This window comes from Colobus angolensis, unplaced genomic scaffold (genome assembly GCF_000951035.1).
Source record: "Colobus angolensis palliatus isolate OR3802 unplaced genomic scaffold, Cang.pa_1.0 Scaffold219, whole genome shotgun sequence".
NCBI classification, from domain to species: Eukaryota; Metazoa; Chordata; class Mammalia; order Primates; family Cercopithecidae; genus Colobus; species Colobus angolensis.
In genome coordinates, this window is record NW_012115366.1 from 2,150,035 (window position 1) to 2,162,764 (window position 12,730).

The 12,730-nt window shown below is 44.5% G+C and overlaps 1 protein-coding gene across 1 annotated transcript in view; it reads right to left on the reverse strand.

Moving 5' to 3' along the window:
- Positions 1 to 12,730, reverse strand: part of TMC2 (transmembrane channel-like 2) — a 110,240-nt gene that overhangs the window by 19,846 nt on the left and 77,664 nt on the right. The window contains exons 13-16 of the mRNA XM_011943351.1: positions 11,277 to 11,426; positions 10,266 to 10,394; positions 7,136 to 7,203; positions 6,040 to 6,279 (exon numbers count right to left, since the gene is read on the reverse strand). Of these exons, the coding sequence (XP_011798741.1) occupies positions 6,040 to 6,279; positions 7,136 to 7,203; positions 10,266 to 10,394; positions 11,277 to 11,426 (587 nt within the window). The remainder of the gene's footprint in view (positions 1 to 6,039; positions 6,280 to 7,135; positions 7,204 to 10,265; positions 10,395 to 11,276; positions 11,427 to 12,730) is intronic.

The window sequence follows — 12,730 nt, forward strand, 5'->3', positions numbered from 1 at the left end:
GTCTCGAACTCTTGACCTCAGGTGATCCACCTGCTTTGGCCTCTCAAAATGCTGGGATTACAGGTGTGAGCCGCTGCACCTGATCTGTCACCTGTTTTCATATGGTCTGTGAGCTAAGAATCATTTTTACTTTTTTAAGTAGTTGAAAACAAATCAAAACAGGAATACTATTTTGTGACGTGTAAAAACGGATGTATAAAATTAAAATTTTAGTATCTGTAAATGAAGTTTTATGGGAACACAGCTATACTCATTCATTTTTTTGTGCTATAATGACAGGGAAGAGCAGTTGTCAGAGACCATTTATGGCCATCTCATTGCTTACAACAGTTGCTCACCACACCACAAATTGCAATGAGGCAGTTATAGCATGATGGCATTTCAAGTGCCAGGCATATGACTGTATCACCATGTTTAATTTATTATTATTATTATTATTTTTATTTCCAGTGCATACCCACCATGTAAAAATGAGAGAAGTTAAGTTTACATGTTAGGCTTTTATGTGACAGTTGAGTGTAGATTATTTTGTCATTGAATTAGATGGTGTATCAGATTCCAGTGCCTGCTGTTTGTCACACGGGTGACTTAAATTTAATAACTTACAGTTCTGGAGGCCAGAAGTCTGAAAGGGTTTCACTGGGTTGAAACCAAGCTGGGGCAGGCATAGGATAAGTTATAAACATTCCAATACCAAAAAGGAGAAAATGGAAGGAAGAAAGAATCACCAATCTCAAGCAATTTTTAAATCCAGTCAGCCAAGCTCCATTAGGGTTTATTTATTTATGTATTTTTTGAGACAGAATTTTGCACTGTTGCCCGGTCTGGAGTACAGTGTCGTGATTTCGGCTCACCGCAACCTCTGCCTCCAGGGTTCAAGTGATTCTCCTGCCTCAGCCTCGCAAGTAGCTGGAATTACAGGCACCTGCCACCATTCCTGGCTAATTTTTGTATTTTTAGTAGAGATGGGGTTTCTTCATGTTCAAAACCAACAGCATGAATCTTTAAATCTTTGCCTGCTTCTATGGTCACATCACCTTCTGTTTTTCTGCAGTCAAATCTCCCTCTCCCTCTTTTTTTTTTTTTTTGGTTGTTGTTGTTGAGATGGAATCTTGCCCTGTTGCCCAGTGTGGAGTATAGTGGCATCATCTCAGCTCACTGCAACCTCCAACTCCTGGGTTCAAGCAATTCTCCTACCTCATTCTCCCTAGTAGCTGGGATTGCAGGCATGCACCACCACACCTGACTAATTTTTTGTATCTTTAGTAGAGGTGGGGGTTTCACTGTGTTGGCCAGGCTAGTCTTGAACTCCTGACCTTGTGATCCGCCTGCCTCCGCCTCCCAAAGTGCTGGGATTACAGGCATGAGCCATGGCGCCCAGCCTCCCTCCTTCTTATAAGAACAGTTGTGACTTAGGGCCCACCTGACTAATCCATGATGATATCCCCATCTCAAGATTCTAGAAACTAGAAAACGAGTTATTTACTCTCAAAAATAAAATGGTGGGACAGGCGTAGGATAAAAGTTGTAAACACTCCATTACCAAAAGGGAGCAAATGGGAGGAAGAAAGGAATCACCAGTTCCAAGCAATTTTGAAATCCAATCAGCCAAGCTCTATTAAGTTTTAAAGTCCTGAAAATAATCCTCTGGGCTCCAGACTTTAGCCCTCTGGGTTCACAGTTCTGCTCATGGAAGAATCCTTCTTCTTCTTGAAGGATAGCACATGTTTCAGCTGAGTAAATTTTATCAGTCTGTTTCTTGCCACAGAATTCTGGGAGGCCAGTGGTCTGCCTTTATTTTGTCTTCCTTCTGCTTCTTTCTGTCCAAGTTGGCAGTGTTTCTGCTGATATAATATTCTCAAAAACCTTGTGAGTTTTTCATGTATGTCATGGGAATTTACTCTGTTAAACAAGAGAGGCCCACATGATCTTTTCTGGATAATCCTATTTCTTTTTTTTTTTTTTTTTTTTTTGAGACAGAGTCTTGCTCTGTCGCCCAGACTGGAGTGCAGTGGCGTGATCTCAGCTCACTGCAAGCTCCACCTCTCGGGTTCACTCCATTCTCCTGCCTCAGCCTCCCGAATAGCTGGGACTACAGGTGCCTGCCACCATGCCTGGCTAATTTTTTGTATTTTTAGTAGAGACGGAGTTTCAACGTGTTAACCAGGATGGTCTTGATCTCCTGACCTTGTGATTCACCCTCCTGAGCCTCCCAAAGTGCTGGGATTACAGGCTTGAGCCACCATGCCCAGCTGGATAGTCCTATTTCTATTCCTGACTTCTGATGTGATGGTTGAGGGGATCCATTAGTCACATGATTAGTCAGAGTTTTCTGTGCGAATGATATTCAGATCTTCTGATCCTTCAGAAACACTAGTAAAAGGTCCAGATTCACTCTTGGCTTTCTTTTTACAGCACATTCTCATGACAGTGAATCTAGTTTTAGCATATTTTGCAATCTAGATAAGGCTGAGAATTTCCAGAATCATCAAATCCTGATACTTCCTTGTTTATCAGTTCCTTACTCAATCAGTTACTTACTTGCACATTTTCTATAAGCAGCATGAAGAAACCAGGCTGTACCTTCAATACTTTGCTTGGGAATCTCTTCAGCTAAATACCCAAGTTCTTTTCTTTTCTTTTCTCTTCTCTTCTCTTCTATTTTCTCTTTTGAAGCAGAGCCTTGCTGTGTTGCCCAGGCTGGAGTGCAGTGGTGCAATCATGGCTTATTGTAACTTCCACCTCCTGGGCTCAAGCAATCCTCTCACCTCAGCCTCCCAAGTCACTGGGACTACAGGCACGTACCACCATACGTGGCTAGCCAAGTTCTTTTCTTATAAGTTCAGCTTTCCATACAACTGTAGGAGATGGTTCTTATCATAGTATAGTTGTCCTTGCTGACCTCCTACCCAGTGACAGATGGGAAACTGAGAAAAGGGGTGCTGGCATTTGCACCCAGGGCCCAGCCCTCCAAACCTTGCTTAGGAAGAAGCCAACATGCAGTTTTCCCTTCAGCCTGGCATCTCAGGCCGCCTGCAGTTCAGCACATTCCTTCTGTTCTAGACTGATCCCCTCCTTCTGTGTGAACCCTGTTTTCCAGATCACACCCTGCTGGAACACTCCTGCTAACATCCCTGGGGTCCAACTATCACAGGCCTTTATCTAGGTAAGTCCCTTATGAACTGAGAAGGACCAGATCAGCATTTCTCAAAGTGTGTTTGTGGGGGACATGAGTGACTTTATTTTACATGCTAATCTGCCTTGTAACTTCTGACTAACCCCGAGTCTGGGAGTGCCTCCCACATGTCTAGCAGATGTATGACTCTTTATGTAGGAACCCTTGTTCACTGTAAGTTTCCTCCAAAACAACCCTTGGTGCTGCTGCAGAAATCATAGGCTGTGATGTTCAGAGCCACCTATGCATTCCTTCCAGAGCACGCATACTTTCCCCAAGATATAAGCCCTGGGCCTGGGAGATTGAGGTGTGGAGATCTACTTGTCTTGCGGCTGCTTGCGACCATGCTTCTGTCTGCAAGTTACCCCTAATAAATCACTCCAAGCTGACAAACTGCATTTGTCTCCTTCCTCCTTTAGATTCTAGGCTCTTTGGGCATTTAGGGGCTGTTTTGCATATACAACCCTTTTACAGAACCGTGTGTCTCCTCATAGGCAGGGTTGGGACTAGAGTGAGGCAGGAAAGGCCCTGAGTGCACAATTTAAGGAAGTAATGCCCTCAGGGTTGCTCATGTGCAGTGTAGGGCGTCATTCACCTGCCTCACCCTATTTCCAGCCCTGGATGAGTGATCCATGCAGAAAGGGTTCTGTGGTCAATAAGGATGGAGACACTAGCTTACAGGTGTTACCTCATTGCATCATTCTTCAGAGCCTTTAACAAAGGAGTGTGCATCAAGCATTTCTAAGTGAGATAATGGCAGACAGAAGGGGCAGTATGTCCCAAACTGCTTTAACTACAGAACCTCTATGGAGTCAGCAGAGGGCTTTGTTTTCAGAAGGTCATTCATTTGGAAAGAGAACAGTAGATACACATTATTTCTTGATCTACCTCCTTACATAACTATTTGTCCTTTTATACAATATCCAGTCTCCTAACTAGCTTGACTTGTATCTTGAACCCTTAGGCCAATGCTCTAGAAAGCAGAGAGCTCAGTTGAAGTTGGTCAAGAGTCCACTGCAGCTGCTTCACATTTAAATGGCACGTGTAAGTGTATGGTAATTCATCCTCAGAATATCTACTGTTACTTATCCTGTGGTAAAGTAATCCCAGGTAGTAAGTTATCCATGTGTTAAAAGGGTAGAACTGTGCTGTCGAATATGGTAGCCATTAGCCATGTGTGGTTATTTTAATTGAAATTAAAATAAGAATGAAATCTTGTTATGCAGTAACATGGATGGAACAGGAAGTAATTATGTTAAGTGAAATAAGCCAGGCCAGGCGCGGTGGCTCAAGCCTGTAATCCCAGCACTTTGGGAGGCTGAGGCGGGTGGATCACGAGGTCAGGAGATCAAAACCATCCTGGCTAACATGGTGAAACCCCGTCTCTACTAAAAATACAAAAAACTAGCCAGGCGTGGTGGCAGGCACCTGTAGTCCCAGCTACTCGGAGGCTGAGGCGGGAGAATGGCGTGAACCCGGGAGGCGGAGCTTGCAGTGAGCTGAGATCGTGCAACTGCACTCCAGCCTGGGCGACACAGCGAGACTCCGTCTCAAAAAAAAAAAAAAAAGAAATAAATAAACCAGGCACAGAAAGACAAATATTACATGTTCTTACTCACATGTGGGAGCTAAAAATGTGGATCTCATGGAGGTAGAGAGTAGAATGAGGTGACCAGAGGCTGGGAAGGATAGAGAGGAGCAGAGATGAAGTATGGTTGGTTAACTGGAGAAATATACAGTTAGAGAGAGGGAAGAAGTCCCAGTGTTCCATAGCACAGCAGGGAGATGACAGTTTACAATAATTTATTGTATAATTTCAAAGTTCCCAACACAAAAGAAAAGATAAATGTTTAAGCCAGGCACTGTGGCTCATGCCTGTAATCCTAGCACTTTGGGAGGCCGAGGCAAGTGGATTGTTTGAGGCCAGGAGTTTGAGACTAGTCTGGGCCACATGGTGAAACCCCGTCTCTACCAAAAATACAAAAATTAGTTGGGCATCATGGTGTGTGCCTGTAGTCCCAGCTACTTGAGAGGCAGAGGCACAAGAATCACTTGAACCTGAGAGGTGGAGGTTGCGGTAAGCTGAGATTGCACCACTGCACTCCAGCCTGGGGCGACAGAGCGAGACTCGGTTAAAAAAAAATTTTTAAAAAGATAATGTTTGATGTGACGGATATCCCAGTTACCCTGATTTGATCATTATACATTGTATACACGTATCCAAATATCACATGTACCCCAAAATATGTACAACTATCAATTAAAAATTAATACATAAATTAGAAAAATAAATACATGAGAAATTCATTTTCTCAGTTCCTTATTTCAATCATTCAACAGCCACAGGTGGCTGGTGGCTACTGTAATGAACAGCACAGGCCGGGTGTGGTGGCTCCCGCCTGTAATCCCAGCACTTTGGGAGGCCGAGGCAGGTAGATCACGAGGTCAGGAGATCGAGACCATTCTGGTTAAGACAGTGAAACCCCATCTCTACTAAAAATACAAAAAAATTAGCCAGGCATGGTGGCGGGCGCCTGTAGTCCCAGCTACTCGGGAGGCTGAGGCAGGAGAATGCCGTGAACTGGGAGGCGGGGCTTGCAGTGAGCTGAGATGGTGCCATTGCACTCCAGCCTGGGTGACAGAGTGAGACTCCGTCTCAAAAAAAAAGGAAATGTATAGCACAGACACAGAACAGAACATTTCCATCCTGGCAGAAAACGCTCTTGCATAACATCGATGATTCACTCAAAGCTCCATGGCCTTTTACAAGCTGGCATGAAACCAGAACTGGAATTCTGGGCCAAGGCCCTCTAAGCAGACTGCTTCGGGAGGAGAGGTGCTCCTGGGCAACTGAGACTCTGCACCTGAACGGCCCGCAGTCAAAGGAGGGTGGGAGGGACATGATGGTGTAGGCCACTGGCAGGAGGCTGAGGAAGAGCACCAGCAGCAGGAGGCCCATGTAGAAGTTGTTGGATCGGGAGGCTTTGAACACGCGTTCATGGGGTACGTTGCTGCTCATCACTGCCCAGCACTGGAAGTACATGGAGGTCAGCAGGCGCAGCACGTTAATGCCCACCAGGCCTGGAGCATAGAAGGAGCCCATCCTGGAAGGGCAGAAACCAAACACCTGGTTGGCTGGACAGCAGGGAAGGCAAGGGAAAGGTGATAGAAGGAAATGTGATGGATGGGTTAGGGGCATGAGGCTGAGCTGCTTTCCTGGCAAGTCCCCAGGTAAGGGGCCTCCCATTTAACCAGAATATTGATCATCAAGCCAGAACCATGTAGTCCTCAGGAGAGGGAGACACTCCGAGCATTCCTGGCTTAAGTTCTGGCCAGGATTTTACCACTGCCTCGCCCCCAGGCATCTAGCAAATTATACTGTCTCCTGCCTGTTTCTCCTTGGTTTCCATAAGACAGCATTGCTTCTTAGAAGGGTATTTGAAGTCCTTCAATTAAGAGAATTGGACAGTGGCTTGCAGCAAGCCCTTGGCACCTTGAAAGTCTTTACCTAAAGTTATGTACCTCCTCAAACTCGCTTTTCAGAGGAGGGAGTTCCATAGTTCATTTACCTTCCACCTTCTCTTCCTTCTTTTCTCCCTCCCTCCTTCTTTGTTTTCCTTTCCTCGTCTCTTCTTTACTCCTTCCTTTTCCCTTTCCTTTGTCTTCTTTCCTTCCTCCCTTTTTCTTCCCTCTTCTCCTTCCTCCTGCCTTCCTTTTCCTTTTCTCCCCTACCCCCCCGTCTCTCCCTTTCTCCCTACTTCTATGGTAGCATATGGGTGGGCCAGAAACTGTCCTGCTTCTCCTCTAGTCCTGCTCTGGATTTTTTCATGTGAAAGAGGGGAGTTCAGAGAGGCATGATGACTTATCCAGCCTCTTCCAACTAGTTAAGTTCCAAAGTCTTGGACTCCAGTTTTTTGACTCCTTGGATGAGGTGATCACCAGGTGAAATGGATAACTCACCAGATCATTCCTTGGTTGAAGATTAAACCCAGCACATTTCCACTAATATCAAACTCAGCATATGAAGGCTAGAGAGGGAGGGAGGGAGAGAGAGAGAGAAAAAAAAAAAAAAAAGCATGTTGGATGAATTCAGCCAAACCCTACTACCAACCAACTGGCCAAGCCAAGGCCATTCCATCCCAAAGAGCTTGCTCTGGTAACTAGAGAAGAACCTTAGATTTAGCACTCTGTTTCTTTAATACATTTTCAACTTTTTTTGTTTTTGTTTTTGTTTGAGACGGAGTGTCGCTCTGTCGCCCAGGCTGGAGTCCAATGGCCGGATCTCAGCTCATGCAAGCTCTGCCTCTCGGGTTTATGCCATTCTCCTGCCTCAGCCTCCCGAGTAGCTGGGACTACAGGCGCCCGCCACCTCGCCCAGCTAGTTTTTTGTATTTTTTAGTAGAGACGGGGTTTCACCGTGTTAGCCAGGATGGTCTCGATCTCCTGACCTCGTGATCCGCCCGTCTCGGCCTCCCAAAGTGCTGGGATTACAGGCTTGAGCCACCGTGCCCGGCCTCGTTTTCAACTTTTAACAAAAAAATTTGACATTCTCAAAGCTGAAACTTTTAAAATGCCTGTTTCAACTAAAAAGAAAAAAAAAAGTGAGAGTTTCTATCTTTCAGGACTTGCAGGCTGACAGTGTGCTCTTGGGAAGACCCTTGCCTCTAAGAGAACATTTTATCAATGTTTTAATCAGAAACATACCTTGAAATTATAATCAAGGAGAAATCTAATAAATAATGAAATGCAAATAATTAAATGAGGAGTCAAAAGAAAAGAAAGCTTAAAAACAAACAAAAACCAAATCATCCTTCCAACTCTTCTTTCTCCTTCTCTTCTTCCTCCAGTCTGAGAGCAGTTCGTGGGAAGGAAAGTGCCCAGCTTGGTTCATATTTTCAGCCTGACTGATTTTCAGTTTTCGTGATTTGTCCAGTATTTGAAAGAACATAAAATCTGTGAGCACTGGGGATATGGGGGTCCTTATGAAGCATGCTAAAGCCCACATCCCAATTTGTCTTCCAGAAATGGAGATAAAGGGAAATGAGAACACAAGAAGGAGAGATGGGAAGTTAGGAAAGAGACAAAGGAAGGGCCAGCACGCATGGATGGAAGGACGAAACATGCATACGCTAAATCCATGGGGGTGAAGTCTTGGATATTTATTTATTGAGATGGAGTCTCCCTCTGTCACCCAGGCTGGAGTGCAGTGGCACGATCTCGGCTCACTGCAATCCCTGCCTCCTGGTTCAAGCGATTGCGGGGTTTCACCATGCTGGCCATGCTGGTCTCGAATTCCTGACCTCAAGTGATCCACCTGCCTCAGCCTCCCAAAGTGCTGGGACTACAGGTGTGAGCCACCACACCCGGACCCAAAATTTAAATTTTAATATTTTAAAATGTTAAAAAAACACTTATCTACTGGGTTTCATGTCCTGCTTAGACAAATCGTGCTCGCTTCAAGATTCTAAGTTTGTACATGCTTTCTTTTAGAAACTTATATTTTCATTTTTTTGATGTTTAAGACTTTGATTCACCTACAATTAATCTAGGTGAGATGAATGAGGGATATAGTCTCCCACGTTTTTATTATAATTTATATATATTTTAATATAATCCTTTCCCTCCAGTGCGTTTGAAAGTCTCCCTTTATGGTAAACTAAAGGCCTATATAGATAGTATCTATTTCTGGACTTTCTATTCTGTTCCATTGACATGTTGGTCTATTTTCTAGTACCAGTTTTGGTTATTATAGCTTTATCATATGTTTTAGTATTATGATAAGTCTAGTTCCTTTTATTGTTCTTTTTATTTTTTTCTTTATATATATTTTGAGACAGGGCCTCACTCTGTTGCCCAGGCTGGAATGCAGTGGTGTGATCAAGGGATCAAGGGATTCTCCTGCCTTAGCCTCCAGAGTAGCTGGAACTACAGGCATGCACCACCACACCCAGCTAATTTTTTTATTTTTTGTAGAGATGGGGTCTTGCTAAATTGCCCAGGCTGGTCTTGAACTCCTGGACTCAACCAATTCTCCTGCTCTGGCCTCCAAAACTGCTAGGATTACAGGTGTGAGCCACCATACCTGGCCTTATTCTTCTTTTTAAATATTTTTTCTGGATATTCTCACATGCTTATTTTTCAAATTAACTTTAGTATTATTTGGAAACCGTGGTGATCTTACAAACAAATTTAAGAACAATGACCTCTTAGTAATATTGTGTATTTCTATCAAAGATGTCATCCTCTTTGAGCACAAAGTTCTTTCATCTTTGTTCAGAGACAAGATTATGAAGCTTTCCTGGCTGCTGAGAAGCTCAGCAGTCTTGTTTATAACTGAGACTGATGACTGAAAGAAAAAAAAATGTGACAGAAACCTGTACTGGTGCCCTTACCTGGGCCAGGCCAGGATGAGGGCTACACAGGTCAACATCCTATGGAGCCTCTCACCAGGAGCTCAGGTAAGAGGTAGGTAACTTACATGCACACCAGTGACTGCAGGCTGGGCCAGTGAGGTGTCGTGGAAGGGACACGTACAGCACAGGTGTCTGAGCCAGAGATTCTGCCAGAGCATAGAAGGCCACTACTGAGAGGAAATGACACACATTTACCAGGTAGGTGGGGAAGAGGGCTATAAGGGAATACAAGTCAAAGGAGGTTTCTCAAAGCATCATCCAGAAGACAGGACCAGTGGTTATTGCGTTCTTGATGTGTTCCAGGACTTCCCAAAATATTCGCCTCCACTGTCAGATTTCAGGCTCCCTAGTGAGAGTTGAGGCTGCTCAGGTGCAATTCCCTATCAACCATTGGCTCAGTACTGGAGCGTGTTGTCCACTTTCCCCTAGACCAGATGCCTCCATTTCCTAGAATAGAAGGTCACATTGTTTATTACATTGGGAAAAAGCAGTTTCCCCTATGAAGGCAAATAAGACCCTTAAAGGCAATACAAATTAAACACTTTACTATTCCACAGAGCAGAGACTGGCATTAAGCCTCCAAAGAAATGAAATGCCTAAGAATGCATCTCGCTATAAGTATCAAAGAGGATGGTTGAAATTCCTTTGAGCAGAATGTCCATGAAGTGGTGACCTACAAATCCAGCCTCCAAGTCCCAGCACCAGCAGTAGTTCATGAACCGCACAAAACAAGCCCGTAGGAAGTCCCCCAGCAGGATGGTGATGTACGTTACCAGCATGTCGGACACCGTCAGCCTCATGAATTCCTGCAGAGGAACATAGGAAGAGGGGGTGGTTGGAGACCTTGCCCACTTCTTCCACCCTCCCTGAGAGTTGGTTGAGAGTCTCATAAACTCTCTCCCACCCACCTGACTTTGTCTTTGTGACCCTCTGATTTTTTGTGTGTGAAGAGAGGTGACCCCTGGCTCTGGAAAATGCTTAATTTAGGTCCCTGCTCAACAGATTACCAATTGTATGGCTTTGGAATAACCTCTGAACCTCTTGAAGCTGATATTGATATCAATCTCAATCTGATACTGATACCAACAAATTACTAAATTGGGAAACTTAGTAATTATGTATGTAAATTGCCTGTTAAGTTGGCTATGCCCAATGCATCGTAGTCAGCATCACTAGGACTCGAAGGCCTTGCTTCCCCGCTCATTCTGAAGTGCCAGCTGCCCCCACTAAGACTAAATGTGACCATCAGTCACTGGGGACAATGCCTAGCTTTTTTCACCTCCTGCTAGTTGGATTTCTCTCTGTCTCTCTCTCTTTTTTTTTTTTTTTTTATATATAGAGAAAATAAAACAGGTTTTGCACAGAGGCACATAAAAGAAGGACCAAAAACTGAAGGACAAAGCTTTCTCTGCATTTACATTATAGACATAATTTACTATTTTTCTGGAAAAATTGAAAATATCTACCAGACAACATCACAACCTTTGAGACACCAAACAGATTTGGAGTTCCTGGGGGGCACAGGATCTGCTTTGGTAATTTTATTTCTTCCAAGATGATTATGAAATGTTTGCTGCATGAACAGCTGGTAAGTTTTCAGGTTTATTCTGCAAATGGAAACATCAAGGAGGGAATAACAAAGAACCAAGAACAGGGGTCACCTTTTCAGAGAGAGCATAACTACTCACAATGCCCACAGCTGTCTCCCAGCAAGAACCCCGGGGCACATCTGCAGGGTGCAGGGGTGGTCGGGGGACACTCTCATTCCAACCAGAAGAGTTATAATAGTTAAACAGAGTCCAGTGAGTGATGTTCTTTATTGTCTCTTCATTAGCAAGCTAGAACAGAAGATGGAGGTGGGGGGTAGGAAGGAGCCAGGGATGGTCCAACTGTTTCTGTAAGAACAATGAAAGCGAGCAAATGCCACAACCCTACCATATAGCTTCTGCTCTACCCCTGGACAGAGTCCTTGCAGAAATTCCCTCCTCAGGCTTTCAATATGTACAGGAGAGGCTGTAGTCTTTGGGTCTTTCCCATGAAGGTATCTTCTACTCTATAAGTCACTATCTCTCTGTCCATCCATCCATTTGTCTGTCCGTCCATCCATCCATCCATCCATCCATCCATCCATCCATCCATCCATCCAAGCATTCATCTATCCATTCATGTATTTATTCAGTCATTCATTATTCTCTTGAAAACAATTTATTCAGGGTTTCTTCTGTGCATATAAAGTAATGGTGATACAGGAGTGACCAAGAGAGATGGAGCTTTGCTCAGAAAGGTTAGAATCTAGTAAATGACGGAGATGAACAGCCAATTACAGAATAGAGCGATACGAGCTGTGGGAAATTATCTCTGGGAGAAGGAGCATCCACATCACACAATGGGGGCCACAAAAGACTTCCTGGAGGCGGTGACATCTGGGCCAAAACCTCAAGGAGGATTAGTCAACTAATCAAACATGAGGAGAGGGGTGGAGAGAGAGGCAAGAGAGAATTTTGTCCTGTGGCGGAAATGTGAGGCTCAGGAGAGCAGAGCAGTCTCCTGGGTAGGAGGGAAGCCAGAGATGAGCCAGGAGGGGAGGTTAGGGCCAGATTCAGTCACTTCCATGCTTAGAATAATTTTCTGTTAGCATCAGGGAAAAGTTCCTACAGCTCAATAATAAGGAGGGAAGAGGTGGAGAAGAGGGGCATCAGCATAATCAGGCCCTCCCTTGCTCTATTTTTTTCACTTTTCTGCTCCACTCCATTGTTCAGCCATCATCTAGTTCCCTGTTGACCCAGCTGTTCCCTCTGCCTTTTCCAGTGTCTGCTAAGGTTCCCAGGGTGGGATCTGGAGCTTCTCCTGTGTGCTGCCATGCTGCCCTGGGCTTACCCCTGCTGATGCACATCCCCCAGAGTGCTGTAATGAAGGCTGTCTCCTGGCCCAGAGTGTGAACACACTTGGGACAGGACTGTGTCTTCCTGTCTGCTCTACCCCAAGGCCTGCCATTGTGGGTGCTCCCTAATTGTGTGGTGAGCATTGATGAATGGTTAAGTCATGACATAGCACCTTAGAGGACAATTACTTGGCTGTTAATCATTTATGGCAGCTCTGAAACAGTGTGGAAAAGGCTGAAGATAAAATATTAAGGTATCAA